The 27,627-nt window shown below is 44.6% G+C and overlaps 2 protein-coding genes, 2 non-coding genes and 1 pseudogene across 13 annotated transcripts in view; 2 read left to right on the top strand and 3 right to left on the bottom strand.

The window, feature by feature from the left end:
* The window catches only part of SYT11 (synaptotagmin 11), a 12,205-nt gene extending 7,595 nt beyond the window's left edge, over window positions 1-4,610 (bottom strand). Inside the window, exon 1 of the mRNA XM_032260580.1 lies at window positions 4,277-4,610. Within this exon, the coding sequence (XP_032116471.1) occupies window positions 4,277-4,310 (34 nt within the window). The 5' untranslated portion in view covers window positions 4,311-4,610. The remainder of the gene's footprint in view (window positions 1-4,276) is intronic.
* A 2,677-nt stretch (window positions 4,611-7,287) lies between these two features.
* On the bottom strand, window positions 7,288-7,443 carry LOC116538530. The gene has a single exon (XR_004263669.1). It is a non-coding gene; the product is annotated as a U1 spliceosomal RNA (small nuclear RNA).
* A 1,000-nt stretch (window positions 7,444-8,443) lies between these two features.
* Window positions 8,444-27,627, top strand: part of GON4L (gon-4 like) — a 98,764-nt gene continuing 79,580 nt past the window's right edge. For 5 of the 10 annotated variants that reach the window (XM_032260569.1, XM_032260561.1, XM_032260567.1 and 2 more), the window contains exons 1-3: window positions 8,538-8,592; window positions 11,291-11,423; window positions 11,759-12,289. In XM_032260569.1, coding sequence (XP_032116460.1) covers window positions 11,402-11,423; window positions 11,759-12,289 — 553 coding nt within the window. In that variant the 5' untranslated portion in view covers window positions 8,538-8,592; window positions 11,291-11,401. Of the gene's footprint in view, window positions 8,593-9,863; window positions 9,983-11,290; window positions 11,424-11,758; window positions 12,290-27,627 lie in introns of all 10 variants that reach the window. The other 5 variants (XM_032260563.1, XM_032260564.1, XM_032260562.1 and 2 more) reach the window with 5 other exon arrangements.
* On the top strand, window positions 20,283-20,446 carry LOC116538528. The gene has a single exon (XR_004263667.1). It is a non-coding gene; the product is annotated as a U1 spliceosomal RNA (small nuclear RNA).
* Window positions 21,440-22,809, bottom strand: LOC116538300 (annotated as a pseudogene).

Genomic DNA, 27,627 nt, shown 5'->3' with positions numbered 1-27,627 from the left:
GATTGCAGGCGTGAGCCACTGTCCCTGGACAATTTTTTAATTTTTTTTTTTAGAGATGAGCCTTCATTATATTGCCCAGGCTGGTCTTGAACTCCTGGGCTCAAGAGATTCTCCTGCTTTAGTCTCCACCAAATTGCTGGGATTCCAGGTGTAAGCCACCATGCCTAACCAAGGAGGAGTTACATTTTATTAAAAATATATACTTATTTTTTAGAGACAGGGTCTCACTCTGTGACCCAGGCTGGAATGCAGTGGTGCAATCACAGCTCACTGAAGCATTGAACTCCTGGGCTCAAGCTATCTTACTACCCTAGACTCCTGAATAGCTGGTACTACAGGTCCATGCCACCATGCCTGGCTAATCAAAACAAAATGTTTTTAGAGACAAGGTGTTGCTATGTTGCCCAGTCTGGTCTCAAATTCTTGGCCTCAAGATCCTCTTGCCTTACTCTCTTGAGTTGCTGGAATTATAGGGGTGACCCACTGTACCCAGATACATTTTAAAGTAATATAGATAGGGAGCAAAACCTTATTAACAAAATAAATCAAGGTGACCATGTCTATATCCATACCAAATAATAATAGTGTTTCATTTCAAAGTGTTCAATCAAATAGCTTTTAGGGAAAGTTTTCACAAAATAGAGACAGCCTCGGTGGTAAGCTACTTGAAGGCAGGCAGGAACAATATCCCATGCATCTATGAATCCCTCAGAGTCTCTTGCTTCTAATAGGAATTCAGTAAACATTTGTTTGAACAACTAATTGGATTCAGTTGCCAATAAGAATGGGCACAGCCTAAGGAAGTCGCTCTCCATTCAGCAATCAGGTGCTTTCCTGCAAATTGCTTGCTACTCATTAGTGAAACTGAACATTGTCTCTATGAGAAGAGGAACACAGGAAACTACTAAGACAGGTATATTTTTGAGAATGATGGTAAAGGGAGATCTAAAGGCCCAGATTAGGAGATACTGGGAAATTCTTTTGACTCTACCATAGATTTATTCTATGTAGAAGTTGGGGAACCCACTGCTGCTTACAAGCTTACAATGCATCAACTTGTATTGTTAGAAAATGGAGATATGGTAGAAAAGAGAGAAGATGAAGAATTCTCATATTCCAGGAGGATAGAGAAGGAGAAGAGAAATAGACGAACCCATCTTTGAATTACCTATGTGTTCTCCCTGGCCTCGTTTCCTATTTTTGCTGTCCTTTCTTCATTTTAGTAATTGTTAACTCTTGCCTCTCTTCCTGAAACCCAAGACAGTGAGCTAGAAACATCAAGATGTTGAAATCCAGCGCTCTCTGTCTTACTTGAGTCAAAAGCTTGGTGGGAAATGGAAGTTGAAACTAATGGCTGAAGTGAGTGTTTTAAAGTAGCTGCAAATTGCAGTGACTTGTGCTTCTTGCTCCTTTTGTCCTCCATGGTCATGGATAATTGAGTGTTGGCTTGGTGTATCACCCAAGTGCTGTGGCATTTGAAATGAAGTACTCCATGAGATGCGAAAATTCAGAAGTGGCAGTTTTCTATGTAAGAGACCCTCTGTAATGGTTTAAAGACCTGCAAGACACATCTGGGCTATTGGCCAGCTCCTTCAGCCTCTGACCAGAACTGCTTTTATTGATATCCCCTTTCCTAAACATAGCCTTTCACTGTCAAGTAGGCCAGTATAATACAACGGAATGAGAATAAATTTTGGCTTCAGCCAGACATTGGTTTAAATCCTAACATTGGCTGGGCATGGTGGCTCACGCCTGTAATCCCAGCACTTTGAGAGGCCGAGGCGAGCGGATCACCTTAGGTCAGGAGTTCGAGACCAGCTTTACCAAATTGAGAAACCCCATCTCTACTAAAAATACAAAATTAGGACGGGCGCGGTGGCTCACGCCTGTAATCCCAGCACTTTGGGAGGCCGAGGCGGGTGGATCACGAGGTCGAGAGATTGAGACCATCCTGGTCAACATGGTGAAACCCCGTCTCTACTAAAAATACAAAAATTAGCTGGGCATGGTGGCGCATGCCTGTAATCCCAGCTACTCAGGAGGCTGAGGCAGGAGAATTGCCTGGACCCAGGGGGCGGAGGTTGCGGGGAGCCGAGATCGCGCCATTGCACTCCAGTCTGCGGAACAAAAGCGAAACTTTGTCTCAAAAAAAAAAAAAAAAAAAAAAAATCCTAGCATTACCTTTACTCGTTTGTTTGACTTTAGCTAAGTTATTTTATTTCTGAGCCTTGGTTTCCATGTCTGGCAAGTACACATAGTAATACATACACGGGCATGGTGGTTCATGCCTGTCATCCCAGCACTTTGGGAGGCTGAGGAGGGTGGATCATGAGGTCAAGAGATCGAGACCTTCCTGGCCAACATGGTGAAACCCCGTCTCTACTAAAAGTACAAAAATTAGCTGGGTGTGGTGGTGTGCGCCCGTAGTCCCAGCTACTCGGGAGGCTGAGGCGGGAAAATGTCTTGAACCGGGGAGGCGGAGTTTGCAGTAAGCAGAGATCGCGCCACTGCACTCCAGCCTGGAGACGCAGCGAGACTCCATCTCAAAAAAACAAAAAAGCACGGGGGAGTATTTGTTAGGATTAAATAAAATTTAGTATGTAAAAGATTGATATCATTTATTTTCCATTTTCCAATAATAGTCCCTCTAAGAGAAATCGCTATATTATGTTCCACACCATCTCCTTTTTCAAGGATTCTGGACCTGCAATTAGAGAAAGCAATCTGCTGGAAGGGCATAAGAAGAAGGAAGAAATCATGAATTGCTCATGTGATCACAAAAGGGACTTTTGTTTTAGAAACTTAGAACTCAAAGAATAAAATGCAGAAGGTGAAGTGGAAGAAAAAAACACAATCAAGATTTAGCCTTGGGGAATAAGTGAGAACAAGTAGTTAATGAGTGTGAAGATCTGTTATCTGAATACACCTGATTTGATTTCTTCTTCCTTATTTCTGAGAGGATAAAGCACACTGGATTCTGCTCATTTCACTGTGCCTCTTACTCAGGAATGAGAAAAGCCATTTCCTAGCGGGATTGTGTCTCCACCCTACGTACTGGAGTCCTGATGGTCACACCTTCTGGATTGTCTGAGGGATAGAATCCCTGAAGGAATAAGAAGGTTCTTTGGCAGCAACTCTCACTGGCTTCCCCCAGCTAAACTATAGTAGAATCAAGGAGAAGCAGGGCAATTATATTTTATTTATTTGACCAGGAAAGCATAACACAGGAAGTTTGCTCCTTTAGCATATACTGGAAGAGTCCCCAAAGAGGAAAAAACTTCCTCCTTAAGCTTGTCTTTGCCACCTTCTTTCCTATTTTCCACTCCACTTTCTGCCTCAGGTAGTGTAAAACTAATCGCAGAGCCCACAGGGCCGGGTCGGGGACCAGCCGCTCTGAGATGACGTAATGCTTTCTGCGGTACACAAAGCAGCCTCCCCCGGGCTGGGCCTCTTTCGCTCCTCCCCCTCCGGCCTGGATCGCGCCCCCGCCAGCACCAGCGCGGGTTAGTCCCCCTTTTAAAAAAGCCAGCCCAGGGAAACAGGGAACAAAGGCCCCGGAAGGAGAGCCTTGGCGCTGCCAGGAGACCCAGAAATAGACATCACGTCATCCCCCAGCCCAGCAGCGCCAAGCGCCATTTGGTAGCATCGGATGGACCCCACCATTACGATGCGGAATGGAGCTTGCAGGGCTCACGTTTCCTCCCAGCCCCGGCATCCAGTTGACCGGCTTAAGGAGTGGCTTCCTTTTTGCTCCCCACCCCCGCATCCCTCTTTCCCCAGAGGCCGCCGCCTCCCCTGGCTGCCAGCCACACGGCCCACAGTCTCCAAGCTGCCATCTTGATACCCCATCCCCCTCGTCACCTCCCTCCCCCGCAGCCCTTAGGAATGGGAGGGGGAGGAAGGGGCACCGCCCTGCGTGCCCCAAGGGGGAGGGCTCGGACTCCCCCACCTCTCCTCCCCCAGAAGGAGGGGTTCACGTCCTCCGCACGCTCGCTGTTTCTCACCTCCAGCAGTGCTGACAGTGCACCATACACGGCTTTAGCATCCTGGACTTCCCCACCCTCGGTGTGGCTCTGGCCCTGCCAGTCCCTGCAGCCCATAAGCTCAAGTTCGAGCACTGTCAACTGCCCACTACCCACCACCACAGGCCTGATTTTAGCGGGGCTGGCACTCTGAAGGCTCTGGTCCGGGCTGCATTCTCTGCCCTGCCGCTGGGCCCCCTTGGCCTTGCAACCATTCTGGCCACCTCGAGCTTAGTCTTCCCGAGTCTACTTACCAAAGCTAGGTCGGATATTGGTGATCTCAGCCATGTCGTAATCAGAAGCTGTTGCTATAACGTTTTTGCAGTGGTGAGACAACGCTGGGAACCCTCGATCAGTACTAAGGCCGCAGCTGTAGAACTCTAGGTCAGGGAAAGGGGAAGGTATCCAGCGGACGCCTCCTGCGACGGTCCGGCTCCTGGTTGTCAGCTGCGCTCTGCTCTTAAGATCCTCCCGGGATGCTCTGAGCTAAGGATGCAGGTGCAGTCAGACTGGTCCTGATGCGAGGTAGGCTCCGCCTTCTTCCGAATGGTCCTCGGAACAAGACTCCGCCTCTGTCCGAAAGATTCCGGAAGTTATGCCCCGCCCACTTCCGGAAGATATCTCGGAGGGACTCCTCCCACCGACGAGTTTTCCCGAGAATAAGGCCCCGCCCACTGACGGGCTGTGGTTCTAGAACAAGAAAGTGCCGAGGAGTAAGAAGTGTAGGCAGATGGGGAGAAATGCCAGATATAGGTGAAGGGGAGGAAGGCAACAAATCACACTGCCATGTGTGTACCTATGCAACAATCTTGCACGTTCTTCACATGTACCCCAAAACCTAAAATGCAATAAAAAAAAAAAGCGTAGGCAGATTATTATATGAAATCCTCTGATTTCGGTTTCTTGGGCTTTAATACAGCAGTAAAATGTTCTCGGTTCTGAGTTCCAGAATTTTGGGAAAATAAAATTATGTACTGCCGGGATTTCAGTATGGATTGCCATCATTATGCATTTCTGAGACTGCTAAAGGTAATTAGGGAACTTTTTTTTCTTTTTGAGACGGAGACTCGCTGTCTGTCTCCCAGGCTGGAGTGCAGTGGCACTACGTCGGCTCACTGCAACCTCCGCCTTCCGGGTTCAAGCAATTCTCCTGCCTCAGCCTCTTGAGTAGTTGGGATTACAGGCACGTGCCACCACGCCCGGCTAATTTTTGTATTCTCAGTAGAGATGGGGTTTCATCATGTTGGTCAGGCTGGTCTTGAACTCCTGACCTTGTGATCTGCCCGCCTTCGCCTCCCTAAGTGTTAGGATTACAGGCGTGAGCCACCGCGCCCGGCGAACTTTTTTTATTAGGCTATTTCACAGTGGATGAAAATTGTCCTAAACCTCAAAAACTCTGATGAAAGACCAAACCTGGGGATGGTTTCACAACTCTGAAAATCTGCTAATTTTAGAAAATCATTCAGGCGCGGTGGCTCACGTTTGTAATCCCAGCACTTTGGGAGGCCGAGATGGGCGGATCACGAGGTCAGGAGTTCGAAACCATCCTGCCCAGTGTGGTGAAACCCCGTTTCTACTAAAAAATACAAAAATTAGCCGGGCATGGTGGCGCACGCCTGTAGTCCCAGCTACTCGGGAGGCTGAGGCAGAAGAATGGCTTGAACCCAGGAGGCGGGGGTTGCAGTGAGCCGAGATCATCCTGCTCTGCTCCAGCCTAGACAACAGAGTGAGACAAAGCCAAAAAAAAAAAAAAAAAAAAAAAAAACATCAGCTGGGCATCGTGGCTCACGTCTGTAATCCCAACCCTTTGGGAGGACGCCGAGTTGGGCGGATCACTTAAGATAAAGAGTTCGAGCCGGGCGCGGTGGCTCACGCCTGTAATCCCAGCACTTTGGGAGGCCGAGGCGGGTGGATCACGAGGTCAAGAAATTGAGACCATCCTCGTCAACATGGTGAAACCCCGTCTCTACTAAAAATGCAAAAAATTAGCTGGGCATGGCGGCGCGTGCCTGTAGTTCCAGCTACTCGGGAAACTGAGGCAGGAGAATTGCCTGAACCCAGGAGGCGGAGGTTGCAGTGAGCCGAGATTGCCTGGGTAACAAGAGTGAAACTCCATCTCAAAAAAAAAAAAAAAAAAAAAAAAAAAAAAAAAAAAAGAGTTCGAGGCCAGCCTGGCCAACGTGGTGAAACCCCGACTCTACTAAAATTACAAAAATTAGCCAGGCGTGGTGGTGCATGTCTATAATCCCAGCTACCCGGGAGTCCGAGACACGGGATTGCTTGAGCCCAGTAGGTGGAGGTTGCAGTGAGCCCAGATCACACAACTGTACTCCAGCCTCGCAACAGAACAAGACTCTGTCTCAAAAAAAAAAAGTCATTTAATTGTACACGTAAAACAAATGGATTTTGTGCTTATCAGTAGTGATGCCTCGAGTAAAAAAAAAAAGTAAAAAAATAAAAACAGATGGATTTTGCGGTATGTAAAATAAGTTGTTTTTATTATATTATATTTTATTTTTTTGAGACAGAGTCTCGCTCTGTTGCCCAGGCTGTAGTGCAGTGGCTCTATCTGGGCTCACTGCAACTCTGTCTCCTGGGTTCAAGCATTTCTCTGCCTCAGTCTCCCGAGTAGCTGGAATTACAGGTGCCCACCACCACACCCGGTTAGTTTTTTTTGTATTTTTAGTAGAAACAGGTTTCACTATATTGGCCAGGCTGGTCTTGAGTTCCTGGCCTCATGATACGCCCGCATTGACCACCCAAAGTGCTGGGATTACAGGCGTGAGCCACCGCACCCGGCCAATAAGCTGTTTTTAAAAAAGACTGATGAAAAGTGCCAAAGTTAGTCAGTGTTGAATTTTTTTCCATGAACCTCAAGTGCTTAAAATTTCATATGAGAGAGAGAGAGACAGGCCAAACCAACCAAAAGATCTGTGCATTCTGTAGGTCAAAGGACAACACACATGAAACTCTGAGCTTCTGGAGTCTTCCTTGGTATTTGGGAGAGTTGGTGTGATTCAGGTTACAGTCAGACTACTGCCGATTATAGCCATGTTGGCATAAATTTCAACCTTCATGTTGGCTGGGGATAATTTCATCCTGTCGGATTCTGTTTACACATAGGATTAGTTCAAATGTATAAATTTTTGTTGGTGGTTTACCTGTAAAATGAGAGGGTTGAAAGCATTTTTCCAGCTTTTGACATTCTGTTTTTCTTTTTTCTTTTCTTTCTTTCTTTCTTTCTTTTTTTTTTTTACCAGGGAAGAGAGGGAATGCAGTCCCTCACTGCCACAAATTATGCAGTCGAATTTCCCACGTTTGAGGAAATCGCAGGGATCAGCACATCCGGAGTGCAATGGATAAGCCTCCCCCCGGGAAAACCACCTTCGTGATCATGGTATCTCCCTTGCCAGGTAAGTATGACATTCTTTTTTTTTTTTTTTTCTTTTTCTTTTTTTTAAATTTCTGTGGATTCCACAGACATTCTGATTTTCTAGAAAGTGGAAATGACATCATTTTAGGAGTCATTCATTCATTCATTCACTCATTCAAAAATCATGTATTGAATTATTGAACATCTGTTACACCCCAGATAGCCTCCTGGGCACTAGGTCAATGAATTATTAGCTAGTTAGGATACTTAATACCTGATTCTCCTTAATAGCTGTCTGTGTACTGCTGTGAAATCACCTACTCAGCTGAGCCAGAACTTTGTCCTGTGCAAACTGGAATATGATATAATAATCTCACAGTTGATTGTGGAGACCAAGTCACCTGAGAGAATGTGAGAGCATTTTGTAAAATGCAGAATATTGTGCATATTTGAATAATTACCATAATCTGAGTCCAAGACTGCCTTAGTTTTAATCAGGAGCCTGCACTATTTGTGACTTCTTTTTCTGACATTTTATGACCCTTGGTCCTGTGTCTCAGATGCCTTGTGGTGAGAAAAATTAGTTATGAATTTATTTTTATTTATTTTTTGGAGACGGGGTCTTACTCTGTCACCCAGGCTGGAGTGCAGTGGGCGATCCCCGCTTACTGCAACCTCCGCCTCCCGGGTTCAAGCGATTCTCCTGCCTCAGCCTCCCGAGTAGCTGGGATTACAGGCACCCACCACCACACAAGCTGATTTTGTGTGCTTAATAGAGAGACGGGATTTTACCATGTTAGTCAAGCTGATCTCGAACTCCCGACCTCAGCTGATCCGCCCGCCTCGGTCTCCCAATGTACTGGGATTACAGCCGTGAGTCACCGCGCCCGGCACCCGGATTAGTTGTTAATCTAAACCATTGAATCTCAGCCCAGTTTTGAGTAGCGTAACTAACTCCATGGGTGGAGAAAGCCAAGTAGTGCCTTTAAATTTTTATGCCAATAACTGACGCGCTAGCGCTTGGGCTTCACTGTGCCCTAAGATGGGATGGCGCCTAGTATTTGGCGCATGCTCCTTGATGCCCTGCGGCGCAGCGCTCCGAGGCTCGGGGACGCGCACGCAACTCGTCGTCGTTGGTTGACTTCCGGTGGTGCCAAAGCTGTTTCCGCGGAATCAGGCTGGCTGGTGAGGGTGCAGGTTTGTGTGCGTTGGGGCGGGAAGAGGCAGATGGGAGCTGGGACACCTGGGCGAACGATGTCCAGGATGAGAGGGTCGGGTCTGGGGGTGAGTGCTGGGTGCGTGGCGGAAATTAACGGCATGAAGGTGTCTAGTTGGCAATGGGGACTGGGGCCAGCCCTGGACGCCGAGGTGGAAGCGCGGTTAGGACCCTTTTGAAAATATTTTCCTGGGAGAGGGCCGTGCCGCGGCTGCCTCCCCATTGGCATTCATTCACCCTGTTGGTCCGACTTGGGCTCCCCAAAAAGTGGGCTATAGAGCTACAGCTGTGTTTGAGGTGCCTGGAGCTGAAGTAGCTTTTTTCCCTTCTTTTTCTTTTTTGTACCTCAGTAATTATTTGTGAAATAAAAGAGTTGCCTAGGCTACTCCCATTCTGTTTCTCATCCAGTCACCACCATCTCACAGGAATCAACAAAATCTTCACGTTTTATTGAGCTTTAATTACTAAGGACATCAGTTGGTTGAGGGGATGGGGAGTCTCCCCTAATGTCTTGAAAAAACTGAAGGGAGGTTTAAAAGTAACTTTATAGGTCCGTCGCGGTAACTCACACCTATAAGAATAGCACTTTGGGAGGCTGAGACAGAAGAATTACTTGAGTCCAGGAGTTTGAGAACAGCCTGGGTAACAAATTGAGACCCTCGTCTCTGCAAACAACAACAACAAAAATTGCCGAGGGTAGTGGCTAGCACCTGTAGTCCCAGCTACTTGGGAGGCCAAGGCTGGAGGGTCACTGGAGCCCAGGAGTCTGAGGCTGCAGTGAATGAACCAGGGTCTTGGCAGTGCACTCCAGTCTGGGCAACAGAGCGAGATGTTGTCTCTGAAAATAAAGAAAAAGAAAGAAAGAGAGAGAGAGACAGAGAGAGAGGAAAGAAAGAAAGAAGAAGGAAGAAGGAAGGAAGGAAGGAGGGAAGGAGTGAGGGAGGAAGGGAGGAAGGGAGGGAGGAAGGAAGGAAGGAAGGAAGAAATCTAACCTTAGACTTAAGAGTTACAAAGAACTTTTCAGTTCTCTGGCTCAAGCTTTCATCTAGTACCCTGGTAAGTGGACATTCAGGCTTTGCTTGAATATTGCCACTGATATAACACAAAGTAGCTTATTGTATTATTGGACCTATTTATGACAGTAAAGTTTTTCTGGGTAACAAGGTGCCATCAGTTTTTATATAATGCTTAACACTTGGCCCAAATGCTGCACAGAATAAGTTGTTTAAGCTCTGTTTCATTTGTTATTCAGGGAACATTCATTGAGTATCTGCAGTACTCAATGATATATTGAGTATCTGCAATACCCAGATACTGAACTGGCGCAGTGGCTTGGATGGGACCATAATCCCAATGAATTGGGAGGCTGAGGTGAGACCATTGCTTCAGCCCAGGAGGTCGAGGCTGCAGCAAACTATGTTCATGCTACTGCAGTGCAACTTGGGTGACAGAGCAAGCCCCTGTCTCAAAAAAAAAAAGAAAAAAGAAAAAAAAAACCATGGATATTAGGGATATTAGTTGAAATAATCCTGTTTCTCAAAAAGCCCATAGTTTTGGAGGAGATAAATGAGAAAGAGAAGAGACTATTATAAAACTGATAAGTACTGTAAAAGAGATTTGCACACAGGTACTAAAAGAACATAGAGGATACCCTCTGGTTTAGGTCATAATGCCCTTAAAATGTGGTAACTAGAATTGACGCAAAAAGTCAAGAAGCAACAGCACAGAGGATAGTAGAAATCTGCTCTTCCTTGTTTCAACACAAAATTTGTTAATAGAGCCTTCATTTTTTTTTTTTTTTTTGAGATGGGGTCTTGCTCTGTCACCCAGACTGGAGTGCACTGGTACAATCTTGGCTCAATGCAACCTCTGTCTCCTGGGTTCAAACAGTTCTCCTGCCTCAGCCTCCTGAGTAGCTGGGATTATAGGCGCCTGCCACCGTGCCCGGCTAATTTTTTGTAGAGATGGGGTTTCACTATGCCGGCCAGGCTGATCTCGAACTCCTGACCTCAAGTAATCCACCTGCCGTGGCCTCCCAAAATGCTGGGATTACAGGCGTGAGCCACTGCGCCCGGCCAACATGGCCTAATCTTTTTTTTTTTTTTTTTGAGATGGAGTTTCGCTCTTGTTACCCAGGCTGGAGTGCAATGGCGTGATCTCGGCTCACCGCAACCTCCGCCTCCCGGGTTCAGGCAATTCTCCTGCCCCAGCCTCCTGAGTCACTGGGATTACAGGCACGCGCCACCATGCCCAGCTAATTTTTTGTAGTTTTAGTAGAGACGGGGTTTCACCGTGTTGACCAGGATGGTCTCGATCTCTTGACCTCGTGATCCACCCGCCTCGGCCTCCCACAGTGCTGGGATTACAGGCTTGAGCCACTGCGCCCAGCCTATGGCCTAATCTTTTAAACAATCACACTTTGTCGGCCGGGCATGGTGGCTCACGCCTGTAATCCAAGCACTTTGGAGGCCAAGGTGGGAGGATCACCTGAGGTCAGGAGTTCAAGACCAGCCTGACCAACACGGTGAAACCCCGTCTTTAAAAAAAAAAAAAATTCACACTTTGCTTTTGATTTGTTTCTATTAATGGAAATAACCTGTTTATGAAAACAACAGTAGCAAACATTTATTGATCATTTACCATCTAATGAAGTAGATGCTATTACATTCCATTTTATAGCTGAAGAATCTGAGATTCATGTTGAGTAACTTATGCAAGGTCATAAAGCTGGAGAGAAGCTGACTTGGGAAACATCCAGACAGTCTGACTCCACAGTTTATTCTCAGCATCATGCTAGTCTACCACCCTGATGGTAATAATAACAACATTTATTAATCACTTACTCTTTAATTCTTATAACAGTTCTATGAAGTAAGAGCAATTATTTTTTACTGTTGAGGACACTGAAGACTTGCAAGGTTAAATCACTTGGCCAAGGTGTAACAGTAGTCCATCAATAGTAATCAGTGAGATTTGAACTCAATCACTCTAACCACTGTCTCTCATCTTCCACCTAAAGGGAAATTGTGCATTTGGTGGGAAGTATTGTATTCATGATTGAACATGAATAAATGAAAAGATAATTGAGTAAATGTTATTACCATTAATTAATATGAAGGCAGTAAGAACTTGTTTTTTTCCTTTCAGAATGGAACAAAAGTGGGACTTTTAAAATGTTGCCCTGTAAGAAGAGAAGAACTGCAGTGACAGAGTCCTTACAGCATAAAGGCAATCAGGATGAAAACAATGTAGACCTAGAATCAGCTGTTAAACCAGAAACTGACCAGGTAAAGGACTTGAGGTCAGTGTCACTGTCCTGGGATCCAAGTCATGGCCAAGTAGCTGGCTTTGAAGTACAATCTGTGCAGGATGCAGGAAATCAGCTTGGTATGGAAGATACATCTCTGAGCTCTGGGATGCTCAGCCAGGACACAAATGTGCCTATTCTAGAAGGTGTTGATGTGGCCATCTCTCAGGGAATTACACTACCTTCTTTAGAGTCTTTTCACCCTCTTAATATACGCATTGGTAAAGGAAAACTCCAGGCTACTGGCTCAAAGAGAGGGAAGAAAATTACACTCAGGCCTGGGCCAGTTACCCAAGAAGACAGACGTGATCATCCTATCCTAAAGGAGCCTTTTTCAGGAGAGACTAGTGAAGAAGTCAAGGAAGAAGGAGGTAAGGTATAAAAGGTTTCTAGGTTACATTCTTGTCAATACCATTTTGCCATTGCTGTTTCTGAGTGCCTTTACAGAATAGTATTTCTGAAAGGGTGTATTGATTTGGTATGGAATCGGAACTGCTGTGTTGGTAAGGGTCGGCAGTAAACTTAAAAAAATTTTTTTTTTTGAGATGGAGGCTTACTCTTGTTGCCCAGGCTGGAGTGCAGTGGCACAATCTTGTCTCACTGCAACCTCTGCTTCCCAGGTTCAGGCAATTCTCCTGCCTCAGGCTTCTGAGTAGCTGGGATTACAGGCTCCCACCACCACGGCTGGCTAATTTTTGTATTTTTTTTTTTCTTTTTTTTTTTTTGAGACGGAGTTTCGCTCTTGTTACCCAGGCTGGAGTGCAATGGCGCGATCTCGGCTCACTGCAACCTCCGCCTCCTGGGTTCAGGCAATTCTCCTGCCTCAGCCTCCTGAGTAGCTGGGATTACAGGCATGCACCACCATGCCCAGCTAATTTTTTGTATTTTTAGTAGAGACGGGGTTTCACCATGTTGGCCAGGCTGGTCTTGAACTCCTGACCCAGTGATCCACCTGCCTCTGCCTCCCAAAGTGCTGGGATTACAGACATGAGCCACTGTACCTAGCCGAACTTTTTTTTTTTTTTTTGAGACGGAGTCTTGCTCTGTCACCCAGACTGGAGTGCAATGGTGGAATCTTGGCTTACTGCAGCCTCTGCCTCTTGGGTTCAAGCGATTTTCCTGCCTTTGCCTTCCAAGTGTCTAGGATTACATGTATCCACCACCATGCCCAGCTAATTTTGTATTTTTAGTAAACATGGGGTTATACCACATTGGTCAGGCTGGTCTCAAACTCCTGACCTCAGGTGATCCACTTGCCTCCCAAAGTGCCTCCCAAAGTGCTGGGATTACAAGTGTGAACCACTGTGCTCGCCCAGGCTGGAGTACAGTGGTGTGATCTCGGCTCACTGCAACCTCTGCCTCCTGGATTCAGCCTCACGAGTAGCTGGGACTATAGGCACTCTCCACCGTGCCTGGCTAATTTTTGTATTTTTAGTAGAGAGGGGTTTCACCATGCTGGCCAGGCTGGTCTTGAACTCCTGACTTCATGATCTGCCCCCCTCGGCTTCCCAAAGTGCTAGGATTATAGGCGTGAGCCGCTGCACCCGGCGTATTCATTCATTTTGACTATTAAAATGTTTTCCTTTTTGCTGCATTTTAAGTTCACTTGTTCTTATTTTGTCCTACTGGTACCTTCTCAGTATGTGGTTTTTTATTGTATCTTGTGTATGTTTATACTGAAGAATTTCATGTTTTTGACTGTGTTGTGTTTGACAACTGATGGAGCAGTGCTCAAGTTGAGGGAGTCTAGCAATAATCTTGATGGTATACTGTGCTGGTCACTCTGGCATCAGCTGTCTGAAGCACATTTTCAAAGATGAAAGCTCTTTTGGGGAAAAGTGTTCTCCTGTGGAATCATCCCTTGTCACAGCACATGGCTTTATATTTACAACCTCATTGAGAGTAGCTTGCATTATTATATTGGTTTTGGGACACCTGTGTTTTATCTGGAAATGTAGGCAGGAATAACAGTTTTTTGGTATGTGTATTACAAATTGTTTCACTGTTATTCTTCTACACAATTTTTTAGAATAAAAAGGAGTAAATAAGCAGCTTGTGCCATTTTGCTAATTACATGGTTTTGACTTTTGATCACATAAATAAAAAATAAAACAAGGCAGGGCATTGTCCTAGACATAGTTGATGTGGACAAATACTTTTTATTACTTGGAAATTATTTATATATATATATATATTTTTTTTTTTTTGAGACGGAGTTTCACTCTTGTTACCCAGGCTGGAGTGCAATGGCGCGATCTCGGCTTACCGCAACCTCCGCCTCCTGGGTTCAGGCAATTCTCCTGCCTCAGCCTCCTGAGTAGCTGGGATTACAGGCACGCGCCACCATGCCCAGCTAATGTTTTTGTATTTTTAGTAGAGACGGGGTTTCACCATGTTGACCAGGATGGTCTCGATCTCTTGACCTCGTGATCCACCCGCCTCGGCCTCCCAAAGTGCTGGGATTATAGGCTTGAGCCACCGCGCCCGGCTATATATATTTTTTTTTTTCTGAGACAGATTCTTGCTCTGTCACCAGTCTAAAGTGGAGTGGGACGATCTTGGCTCACTACAACCTCCGCCTCCCCAGTTCAGGCGATTCTCGATTCTGATTCCTCTGCCTCAGCCTCCTGAGTAGCTGCGGCTACAGGTGCATGCCACCATGCCCGGCTAATATTTTGTATTTTAGTAGAGACAGATTTCACCATGTTGGCCATGATGGTCTTGATATCCTGACCTTGTGATCTGCCTGCCTCAGCCTCCCAAAGTGCTGGGATTATAGGCATGAGCCAGCATGCCCAGTCATCACTTTAAAATTCTTATTTTAATAGTTTTCCACTTAATGAGGCAAGTGCTTAAGCCTGTCTTTTTTTAGTTCTCTCTTTTTTCTTTTTCTTTTTTTTTTTTTTTTTAAGATGGAGTTTCACTGTTGTCACCTAGGCTGCACTGCAATGGCGTGATCTCTGGTCACTGTGACCTTTGCCTTCTGGGTTCAAGCGATTCTCCAGCCTCAGCCTCCCAAGTAGCTGAAATTACAGGCCTCCATCACCACACTTGGCTAATTTTGTTTGTTGGTTTGTTTGTATTTTTAGTAGAGATGGGGTTTCACCATGTTGGCCGGGCTGGTCTCGAACTCCTGACTTTAAGTGATCCACCCACCTCGGCCTCCCAAAGTGCTGGGATTGCAGGTGTGAGCCATTGCACCCAGCCGAATTCTCATTATTTAGACATAAGGAAAGAAGAAATGAAGGTTTTTCATTCTCCCCATGCCTTTCCTTTATTTCTCTTTTATTCATTCCTTTTAAAATAAGTATGGGCAGAGTATACTAGATCAGGACAAATAAAGGTGATACTGGAATTTAGGTGTTTTACTGAAAAAGGGATTTCCTTTATGATAGTTTAAAGATAATAGGAGATGCCGGGCGCAGTGGCTCAAGCCTGTAATCCCAGCACTTTGGGAGGCCGAGGTGGGTGGATCACGAGGTCAAGAGATCGAGACCATCCTGGTCAACATGGTGAAACCTCGTCTCTACTAAAACTACAAAAAATCAGCTGGGCATGGCGGTGCATGCCTGTAATCCCAGCTACTCAGGAGGCTGAGGCAGGAGAATTGCCTGAACCCAGGAGGCGGAGGTTGCGGTGAGCCGAGATCGCGCCATTGCACTCCAGCCTGGGTAACAAGAGCGAGACTCTGTCTCAAAAAAAAAAATAAATAAAAAATAAAATAAAATAAAGATAATAGGAGATAAGAATCAGTTCAACAACTTAATTCAGGGAGTTGGGAGAAATGTACATATAGAGCATAGGACAGAATCAAGTTTTCTTTCTTTTTTATTTTATTTTATTTTTTGAGACAGAATCTCGCTCTTGTCACCCAGGCTGGAGTGCAAAGGCATGATCTTGGCTACCTGCAACCTCTATGTCCCAGGTTCAAGCAATTTTCCTGCCTCAGCCTCCTGAGTAGCTGGGATTACAGGTGCACACCAATGCACCCAGCTAATTTTTGTATTTTAGTAGGGACAGGGTTTCACCTTGTTGCCCAGGCTGGTCTTGAATGCCTGATGTTAAGTGATCCACCTGCCTTGGGGTTACAGGCGTGAGCCACTGCACCCAGCCTCTTTTTTTTTTTTAATTTTTAAATATTTTCGTAGAGATAGAGTCTTGCCATGTTGCCCAGGGTGGTCTCAAACTCCTGAGCTAAAGCAGTCCTGCTTAAGCTTCCTAAAGTGCAAGGATTACAGGCATAAACACATGTTGGGTAGAGAATCACTTTTTGAAAAAAATAACAGCATGGCTGGACGCAGTGGCTCATGCCTGTAATACCAGCACTTTGGGAGGCCAAGGTGGGTGGATCATCTGAGATCAGGAGTTTGAGACCAGCCTGGCCAACATGACGAAACCCTGTCTCTATTAAAAATACAAAAATTAGCCAGGTGCGGTGGCTCACTCCTGTAATCCCAGCAATTTGGGGGGCTGAGGTGGATGGATCATCTGATGTTGAGAGTTTGAGACCAGTCTGACCAACATGGAGAAACTCTGTCTCTACTAAATACAAAATTATCTGGGTGTGCTTGGGAGCCTGAGGCAGGGTGAATCGCTTGAACCCAGGAGGTGGAGGTTGCAGTGAGCCGAGATCATGCCATTGCTCTCCAGCCTGGGCAAAGAGAATGAAACTCCATCTCAAAAATATTAAAGAAAAGAAAAATTAGCCTGGGTTGGTGGTGCATGCCTGTGATCCCAGCTACTGTGTAAACCTAGGAGGCGGAGGTTGTGGTGAGCTGAGATTGTGCCAGTGAATTCTAGCCTGGGTGACAGAGTAAGACTGTCTCCAAAAAATAAAAAAAAGGAAGAAAATTAGCTGGGTGTGGCAGCATGCACCTGAAGGGCCAGCTATTTGGGAGGCTGAAGCAGGAGAATCACTTGAACATGGGAGGCGGAGGTTGCAGTGAGCCGAGATTGCGCCACTGTACTCTAGCCTGGGTGACAGAGGGAGACTCCAGCTCAAAAAAACAAACAAACAAAAAATGCCAGGCGTGGTGGCTAACGCCTGTAGTCGTAGCACTTTGGGATGTGGAGGCGGGCAGATTACAAGGTCAGGCATTCTCGACCAGCCTGGCCAACGTAGCGAAACCCCATCTCTATTAATAATAAAAAAAAAATTAGCCAGGCCCACTGTGGCGAGACCTGTAATCCCAGCTACTCGGGAGGCTGAGGCAGGATAATCGATTAAATCCCGGAGACGGAGGTTGTAGTGAGCTGAGATGGCAACACTGCGCTCCAGCCTGGGTGACAGAGCGAGACTCTGTCTCGAAAAGAAATAAAACAAAAACAATCAGGGCTGAGTAACCTGATTTAAAAAAAAAAAAAAAAAGAAAGAAAAAATAAAAACAAAAACAATGCATAATTGTTGATGAAGTGATAGAGGTGTAATGCTCAAGATGAGGGAGTTAGCAATAATCTTGATGGTATACTGTGCTGGTCATGCTCTCTCTGGCATATTGTGTTCATTCTGGATGCCACATTTTAAGAGGACATTGACAAACTGCTGCATATTAAATGGGGGATGACCAGTATTCTGAAGAGCCTGACATGAGGAACTTCTTAAGTTTTAGGGGTGGTAAGAAAGCTGTAAGTTTTGCTGGGTATGGTGGCATGCACCTGTAGTCCCAGCTACTTGGGCAGAGGCTGGAGAATCCTTAAGCAAAGGAGTATAAAAAATATAAATTAAAAAAAATTTTACAAGTAAATAAAACACTACACAGTTCATATTTTTAAAAAAAGCTGCCAGTCTTCAAATATCTGAAACCAATAATGTAGAAGAGAAAGCAGATTCCAGACAGTGAAAATAAGAATAGTGGTGTTAAACTATAGGGAGTCTAGGGAGATAGGGAAGGGATAATATGGGGAGAAATGCCAGATATAGGTGACAGGTGATGGAGGCAGCAAACCACATTCCCATGTATGTACCTATGCAACAATTCTGCATGATCTGCACATTTACCCAGAATCTAAAGTACAATAAAAAAAAAAAAGCTATAGGGAGTCAATTTTCATTCATTATCAAAAAGTTTTTCAAAATACTGTTAGTGTCATACAACTTCCTTCTATAATAAAAGACTCCACAAAAAGTATTCAACATGAATTATGATAATTCTGTAGTTTTAGTGAACCATCCCAATAACCTTTAAAACACATTTTGATGTCTAACTTTATCTCAGATTTTTTTTGTCTGAGTGACACAAAAATTCTTAGTCTGATTTTTGGTTTAAAACATATAATCTCTTCATCTGTGTGACATTTAAAAGAAGGAGAAGGCATAGTTCTAACCTCAGGAAGCTTAGAATCTTAATTGGGAAGACAACCATGAACACATAATCCATTTGGAGCAGTGTAAGACAGTGTGATTTAGTGCTGCAGTATGTGATAAATAGCATTTGGATTTTTGGAAGTGGAGCTGGAAGGATTTGATAGATTGTGAGTGAAGAAGTGGAAGTATTAACATGTAGAAATGCTGTGTTTGTGTGGAAGGCTACTAAGGCTTCAGGTAGAAAGAGTAGATCCAGATTATAGAGAGCCTTGACGCTTTCTCCTTAAGAACTTAAGAATGAGAATTGGAAGGCCGGGCGCGGTGGCTCAAGCCTATAATCCCAGCACTTTGGGAGGCCGAGGCGGGTGGATCACGAGGTCAAGAGATCGAGACCACCCTGGTCAACATTGTGAAACCCCGTCTCTACTAAAAATACAAAAAATTAGCTGGGCATGGTGGCGCGTGCCTGTAATCCCAGCTACTCAGGAGGCTGAGGCAGGAGAATTGCCTGAACCCAGGAGGCGGAAGTTGCGGTGAGCCGAGATTGCGCCACTGCACTCCAGCCTGGGTAACAAGAGCGAAACTCCGTCTCAAAAAAAAAAAAAAAAAAAAAAAAACAAAGAATGAGAATTGGATGCTGGCAGTAAGGATGGAGAAGAATGGGTATACACACATTACAAAGAAATAAATAACATTGCGCAGAGACTGACATGTAAGATATTTGGACTAGGGGATGGTGATGCTTGCCTTCATTGGGAAGGTATTTGAGAGTTTGAAAATGAGTTCAGATTTGGGTATGAGTTATACAGGTGAATGCCAAAATTGGGGCCCAGCCCATGAGGCTTCTTCGCTTCGTGCAAGGTTCATGAGCAAGCCAGCGGAGCAACAGGAAAGCACGTTTATTAGGGCAGCAGAGTACAGGAAAATGGCTGCTCCATAGACACAGTAATAGCAGCAGCCCTTGTGAATTGATAGCTATTCCTTGATTATATACTCAATAAGGGCAGATTATTCATGAATTTTCTAGAAAAGGGGCAGGGAGTTCCAGAACCAAGAGATATCTCCCTTTTAAAACATATAAGGTAACTTCTAGGGGTTGCCATGGCAGTCGTAAACTGTCATGGCACTGGTGGGACTTTCCGTTTTTTTATTTTTATTTTTTAAATTTTTATTTATTTTTTTGAGACAGAGTCTCACTCTGTCACCCAGGCTGGAGTGCAGTGGCATGATCTTGGCTCACTGCAACCCCTGCCTCATGGTTCAAGCCATTCTTCTGCCCCAGCCTCCCGAGTAACTAGGACTATAGGTGTGTGCCACCATGCCTTGATAAATTTTTTTTTTTTGAGATTGAGTCTCGCTGTGTTGCCCAGACTGGAGTACAGTGGTGTGATCTCAGCTCACTGCAACCTCTGCCTCCCGGGTTCAAGTGATTCTCCTGCCTCAGCCTCCTGAGTAGCTGGGATTACAGGCATGCACCACCATGCCCAGCTAATTTTTGTATTTTTAGTAGAGATGGGGTTTCACCATGTTGGTCAGGCTGGTCTGGAACTCCTGCCTCAGGTGATCTGCCTGCCTCAGCCTCCCAAAATGCTGGGATTATAGGTGTGAGCCACCGCACCTGGCCTTTGTATTTTTAATAGAGTTGGGGTTTCCCCATGTTGGCCAGGCTGGTCTTGAACTCCTGACCTCAGGTGATGTGCCCACCTCAGCCTCCCGAAGGGCTGGGATTATAGGCATGAGCCACCAGGCCTGGCCTGTTTTTATTTTTTAAAACCAATCCATTTAATTCTGTCTTTCAAGGTAAACAATATATGGAGCCTGGATCTCAAGCCTGAGAATGCTAGAGCTATGGGTCCAAAACTTGTGGTTTTCTAGATAAAAGATTGAAGTTCAGAAGAGTTAGAACTTACGGTGTTGGCTGGGCACGGTGGCTCACACCTGTAATCCTAGGACTTCGGGAGGCCGAGGTGGGCGGATCACCTGAGGTCAGAAGTTGAAGACCAGGCTGGCCATCATGGTGAAACCCCATCTTAAAAAAAAAAAAAAAAACTCATGGTGTTATACTTACTTGGCAGGGGAGATACCATGATCACGAAGGTGGTTTTCCCAGGGCGAGGCTTATCCATTGCACTCCAGATGTGCTGACCCCTGCGATTTCCCCAAATATGGGAAACTCGACCGCATACTTTGTGGTAGTGGGGGACTGCGTTCGCGCTTTCCCCTGTTTAAAAAAAAAAAAATGGTGTTATGAGACAGAGAACATATGGAATTTGTGCATTCCATTTAGCAATTTTGAAAATTACCAGAAACAGACCGCAAGAATCTTTCAAAGTTGAGAAAATTCAACTGGTTTTCTTTTTCTTTGTCTTTCTTTCTTTTTTTTTTTTAAAGACAGGGTTTCACCATGTTGGTCAGGCTGGTCTTGAACTCCCGACCTCAGGTGATCCACCTGCCTTGGCCTCCAAAGTGCTTGGATTACAGGCGTGAACCACCACGCCTGGCCTTTTTTTTTTTTTTTTTTTGAGACAAAGTTTCACTCTTGTTGCTCAGGCTGGAGTGTAGTGGCGTGATCTTGGCTCACCGCAATCTCCACCTCCCTGGTTCAAGCGATTCTCCTCCCTCAGCCTCCTGAGTAGCTGGGATTACAGGCATGTACCACCACGCCCGGCTAATTTTGTATTTTTGGTAGAGACAGGTTTTCTCCATGTTGGTCAGGCTGGTCTTGAACTCTCAACCTCAGCTGGTCCACCTGCCTTGGCCTCCCAAAGTACTGGGATTACAGGCATGAGCTACTGTGCCCAGCCAGCTCCTGGTTTTCTAGATAAAAGATTGAAGAGAACCACAAATGTTATGTTGACGTCTCTTCATTTTTCTCACATAGTCTGAAGCCTGAGCTGACTGTCATATCCCTAAGTCATAGCAACTGAAGCTGCAGTTTAGGTTCAAGATCATCCCCTTATCCATTTACTTCAATGCAATGCCACAGCAAGAGTGACTGGAAGCAGAGTGCTCTAATCAGGACAGCTTTTTTTTTTTTTTTTTTTTTTTTTTTGAGGACGAAGTCTGGCTTTGTTTCCTAGGATGGAGGACAGTGGCGCGATTTTGGCCCACTGCAACCTCCATCTCCTGGGTTCAGCCAGTTCTCCTGCCTCTCAAGTAGCTGGGACTACAGGCACATGCCGCTGTGCCCAGCTAATTTTTATATTTTTAGTAGAGACGGGGTTTCTCCATGTTGGCCAGGCTGGCCTCAAACTGCTGACCTTAAGTCATTTACCCACCTTGGCCTCCCAAAGTGCTGGGATTACAGGCATGAGCCCAGGACAGGTTTTTCACAGGCAGTTAAAGTGAAAGAGAATCCAGTAGTAGCACACTGATTTAGTTTGTAAGATTTTAGTTTACAAATTAAAAAAGCTATATGTTTTACTGTTCTTTTTCTCTTTTTTATATCACTTTTTTCCTTTATCTTTCTCTTTGTCTTCTTTTCTATTCTTTTTTGCCCTCTTCCTTTTCCTTTCTTTCTTCTCTACATCCCAGTTGGCTGTCTTGATGAGGTTGTGCAGGGTGACCACAGAATGGATCAGCGATGCCAAGTACACCACCACCATTTGGCTGTTGGTCTTTAGGTGAAAGGCCTTGACAAACTCCTGTAGGCTGATGACTGGCAGCAGCTTCAAGACGTCCTGCAGCTGATAGATGATTTGGTGGTTGGTGGGCAGTTTGCCTGTGGCAATTTTTCCAGGTAGCTTCTGATGTCCAGAAGCTTGGAGTTTGCTCCCTTCAAACCCAGGACCTGGTTTGTGATCCACAGAGAAAGAGTGTGTTTTTGTTATCTCGTAACAAGTATTCAACTCCAATTTCCTCAGCTTCCTCTGCTCCAGTTTCACTGGTCAATGCTCAAATGTTTTGAAGGCTGGAGTTTAATCATAGACTTCTACTGAAATACATGCTTCTGTAGGCAGGCATAAGTCCTTTGTTTTCATGTGAACAGTGACCAGTACTGAGTTACAGCAGTATCTTTTGATGATTTCATTGAAGGCAATGTCATTCTTACGTAGTTTAGAGCCTGTGTGGTACTACTCAACTATTATTTCTCTGGCATTGACCCTCTTAATCATTCTATACATGTTTTCCAAATAATCATGGGCTAAAAATGAGAATTATGTTTGTCATCTTCATTAAAAGGGACTGCAAAACTGTTGGATACATCAAGTACTTTGGTTTGCCATGACCCCAAAAGCACATGAAGAATGCATTTCTGGTTTCCACCCTTGCTGATTCTGTTAAATGATCCACCACACTGAGCAGTAGCACCACCAGCTCCAGCATGATGATGCACTCTGGCCACCAGGCCTGGCTCCCTGTGACCCACTGGAGTTCTTTTAGCATGCAAATGCATTATAATTAGTGTATATATAATACATATATATAGTTATTATAAATGTATAATAATTAGTGAGAGCAACCAAAGGTCACATTTGTTGCCATCTTGGTTGTAACTGGTTTTGACTGCTTTCTTTGCTGCATCCTGTTTTGATCAGCTCTTGTGTTGTTCAGCAGGGTCTCTGGCCAGTGCTTGGAAAACAAATCCTGTTTCTCTCCTACCTCACTCTCCCCTCAGAGATTATGTACTCCTTTTCAATCTTACAGGGTTGTAGAAGGGTAGAAGTCCATCTTCTGCAACTGCTTCCTGTTGGTTTTATGGGCATTGGCCCTGCCTAGCATTGGGAGAGTAAAAATCTCTTGATGCCTGATCTAAGGGGTCAGAAAAAGGATGAGTTGGAAGCCGTGTGCTAGCCTTAGCCACTGCTAATCTTCACACAGAAATTGTTGTAATCTAGAAGACACAAACTTTACAAGGAGGCTAAAGGAGGAAGGGCCAGAGACTGATAGGTACAAGATAGCCACTAGAGGTCCTAAAAAGTAGAAACCAGGTGAGGATTGGGAGGGTGTTTTTTTGTTGTGATTTTTTGGGTTTTTTTGAGACAGGATCTCACTCTGTTGCCCAGGCTGGAGTGCAGTGATGTAATCATGGTTCTCTGCAGCTTCAACCTCCCAGGCTCAAGTGATCCTCCTGCCTCAACCTCCTGAGTAGCTGGGACCACAAGTGTGTGCCAGCACACCCAGCTAATTTTTAAATTTTTTTGTAGAGACACAGTCTCACTATGTTGCCTGGGCTGGTCTTGACTCCTGAGCTCAAGTGATCCTCCTACTTCAGCCTCCCAAAGTGGTGCTATTATAGGCGTGAGCCCCTGTGCCTGGCCAGAAGGGTGCTTTTTATGGTCAACCAGAGGTAGTTGGGGTCAGTTCCCTGGTTATATATATGTAACCCGGTGGATTGCTCTTAGAACTTTTGAATGTTGAGGTTAACCACAACCTGTCCAGAGTTGTTTTTTTTTTTTTTTTGAGACGGAGTTTCGCTCTTGTTACCCAGGCTGGAGTGCAATGGCGCGATCTCGGCTCACCGCAACCTCCTCCTCCTGGGTTCAGGCAATTCTCCTGCCTCAGCCTCCTTAGTAGCTGAAATTACAGGCACGCGCCACCACGCCCAGCTAATTTTTTGTATTTTTAGTAGAGACGGGGTTTCACCATGTTGACCAGGATGGTCTCGATCTCTTGACCTCGTGATCCACCCGCCTCGGCCTCCCAAAGTGCTGGGATTACAGGCTTGAGCCACCGCGCCCGGCCCAGAGTTGTTAATATATGTGCAGTGGATCTTATTGATAGCAGTATAGACTCTACCTTTTTCAGTACAGTGAGGCTTGTCCAACCCCTTATTTCTTGTCATGGCCTGAATTGGTTTTTCAGGTTTCTTTTTTGTTTTTTGAGATGGTGTCTTGCTCTGTGACCCAGACTATAGTGCAGTGGTACGATCTCGGCTCACTGCAACAGCCACTTCCCAGGTTCAAGTGATTCTCTTGCCTTAGGCTCACAAGTAGCTGGGATTACATGCATTTGCCACCCCGCCCAGCTAATTTCTGTATTTTTAGTAGAAATGGGGTTTTACCATGTTGGCCAGGCTGGTCTTGAACTCCTGACCTCAGGTGATCTGTCTGCCTTGGCCTCCCAAAGTGCTGCGATTACAGGTATGAGCCATTGCACTCAGTTGCCAGAGGCACTATTCCTGGCCAAGCTTTTATTTTGTTCCATATCAATGCTGAGGTGGTGTGCTACCTGCCCCAGGTCCATCATATCCTATCTTGGTGGGACCCTGATAGTCAAAGGACTTAGATTCAAACGACTTATAGCCAGTTAAACATTGTAGGCCAGATGGAAGTAGAGGTGGGCTTCATTATCTCTTAAAACCCCTTTTAAGCAATATAAGAACCAAAAACCAAAAGCCAAAAAATAAGGTTATAAAACTGCCATCTATAAATTCTGTTCATTGAGCTGCTGTAATCTTGGCTTGCAGCAATTAAGTAAAACACAAACATTTTGTTCAGCTATTTAGGTATCTCTGCGCCTGTTCTTGATTTGGGAGGTTTGAATTAATTTTATCTCTCAAAACCCAGCCCCTATAATCTCTCATGCCTACCTCTTCTACAGTAGTCCTTGGGCCTGGTGGAATTGAGTAGTTTTAAATTCTGTAGGTAAAACAAGACAAAAAAAAATTACCAATGTTTCAAACAAAAAGGTCATAAGCCCTTCCTAGTTTTGAGAATGACAGGAAAGGAATCTTACAGGTACCTAAACATTTAAATTATTTAGCGAAGGCATAGAATAAGTTATATTAATTCAGATAGAGGCAAAATTATTAAATGAATACAAGCTTGTCCCTGTGTCCCATTAAAGCAGTTTACTCTGATTGCCCCTTTTGCCCAGGTCTGAAGACAAGGCTTTGGTTAACTTGAGTTTGGTGTTAAATACTGGCAGGAGTTGGTGCCTTCTCTAGATGAGCTATGTGTACCCAGGAGTCAAAGCCTTGTTACTCAACAGCACATGGATTAGTTAATAGCACCTGATAAGGAGTTTTTCAAAGGACCGGCAGCAGTGATGCTCGAGTCCACAGCTGGAAGCTAGAAAAAGATTTCGCAACCTTGTAGTGATTAATCTTTATAGCTTTGATAAACCTCAGCAACAAGCTAGACATTCAAGCTGGGATTTGATTCTGGGGGTATTTGTAAAAGATGTTAAAAAGCCCAAAATATTTTATTGACACAGAACCACAGGTTATTGTAAGCAATACTTGATTACCCAAAGTGGCAATCTAACAGTGTAATTAACTCTCCTTATGGGGAGCCCACTTAAATAACCTCGAAGGTAAATTTGATGAAGAGAAAAATAATACATGAATTTAATCAGACAAAGGAAGAGTATGTTTAAGGTTTTGAGTATAGCAGATGAACATGAAAAGTTTTCTGGTAACACTGAAAATTTAGGCACATCAAGAAAAACCAAGGGTATGTAATCAAGTTATACTGGAGGAAAACAATTGCTTTTATAGACCTACAAGATAAAGTATTTCAGCATCTGAGTGTAACAAGAGAACTGGAAGAGAAAAAGTTACAGGAATTGATGAAAAGGTTGAAGGAGAGAGTTAATGTCTCAGGTTTTCTCAAGGGGAGAAAAAGCTGAAAGCAGTGAGATAGCACACTTGAACTTGTGAGATATGAATCTTGAGAAGTTTTCAAAAGAAACAAGTTGTAGAATTGAAAAGCAAATTTTCTTGTAATTTCATTAAGAGCAAATCAATACCTTAAAGTGCTTGCTTTAACATAGGAGACCATTCTTTAGAAAGATTTCACTTTTAATTATAGCTAACTGAATCATATAAAAACAATTCTTTTTATAAATTCTCCTTTATAAATCTTATGACCTGCACAGACCATCTGTGACTTGATTGAACTTTCGGACTTCTCCTATACAACTTTTTCCTTTTTTTTTTGAGGCAGGGTCTCATTCTGTTGTCCAAACTGGAGTGCAGTGGCGTAATCTTGGCTCACTGCAACCTCCACCTCCTATGTTCAAGTGATTCTCCTGCCTCAGCCTCACAAGTAGCTGGGATTACAGGTATGTGCCACCATGCATAGCTAATTTTTTTTTTTTGAGGTGGAGCTTCCCTCTTCTTGCCCAGACTGAAGTGCAATGGGGCAACCTTGGCTCACTGCAACCTCTGCCTCCTGGGTTCAAGTGATTCTCCTGCCTCAGCCTCCCGAGTAGCTGGGATTACAGTATATGCCACCACACCTAGCTAATTTTGTATTTTTAGCAGAGACAGGGTTTCTCTGTTGGTCAGGTTGGTCTTGAGCTCCTGATCTCAGGTGATCTGCACGCCTTGGCCTCCCAAAGGGCTGGGATTACAGGTGTGAGTCACCACACCGAATTTTTGTATTTTTCATAGAGACAAAGTTTTACCATGTCAGCCAGGCTGGTCTCGAACTCCTAACATCAAGTGATCCACCCACCTCAGCCTCCCAAAGTGCTGAGATTACAGGCGTGAGCCAACATGCCCAGCCTATACTACCATTTTCTTAAATAACTAGTCATTCTGGCCAGGCGTGGTGGCTCATGCCTGTAATCCAAGCACTTTGGAGGCCAAGGTGGGTGGATCACCTGAGGTCGGGAGTTCAAGACCAGCCTGACCAACATGGTGAAACCCCATCCTTAAATATAAATACATAAATAAATAACTAGTCATTCTACTCTAGAACAATAATTTGCCATATAAGATCCTTTGTTTTTTCCCACTGAGATTTGCAGGATCCTTTCTTATGTAGAATTATTTGCTTTTCTTTATAACCTTCCAAAAATACATCTGAACATCCATAACTTTTTATTACATATCTCTCCCCTACTTGTGTTCCTTTCTATGTGGTTTCATAAATAACTTTTTCAATTCCATAATTTGAATCATCCTTTAGGGAACTTTTGAATTAGACAAAATTATTTTTCTCAGTAAAAACACATCTTTGGTATGTTTTATATAAACCTAGGAAGAAGAAATCCTGAACTATCAGATATTAGCTTTTTTTTTTTTTTTTGATATGGAGTCTTGCTCTGTTGCCCAGGCTGGAGTGCAGTGGCGCCATCTCAGCTCACTGAAACCTCTGCCTCCTGTGCTCAAGCGATTCTCCTGCCTCAGCCTCTGTAGTAGCTGGGATTACAGCTGCCTGCCATCATGCCTGGCCAGTTTTTGTATTTTTATTAGAGACGGGGTTTCACCATGTTGGCCAGGCCGGTCTTGAACTCCTGACCTCAGGTGATCCACCCACCTTGGCCTCCCAAAGTGCTGGGTTTACAGGCATCATGAGCATTTTATAGATGAGAACCATTCCATAGTTTAAAAAATTTTTTATTTTATTGTAAAACATTTCCCTATATAATATTCCTTTCTTAATTGGAAATGACCCAGGCATCCAATAAGTATCCAAGATGATTTTAAGATTTTAAATTATACAAAAAGATTAT

This window comes from Sapajus apella, unplaced genomic scaffold (genome assembly GCF_009761245.1).
Source record: "Sapajus apella isolate SASKATOON/1434 unplaced genomic scaffold, GSC_monkey_1.0 scaffold119, whole genome shotgun sequence".
Taxonomy (NCBI): Eukaryota; Metazoa; Chordata; class Mammalia; order Primates; family Cebidae; genus Sapajus; species Sapajus apella.
This window is presented reverse-complemented; position numbering and strand designations above follow the sequence as displayed.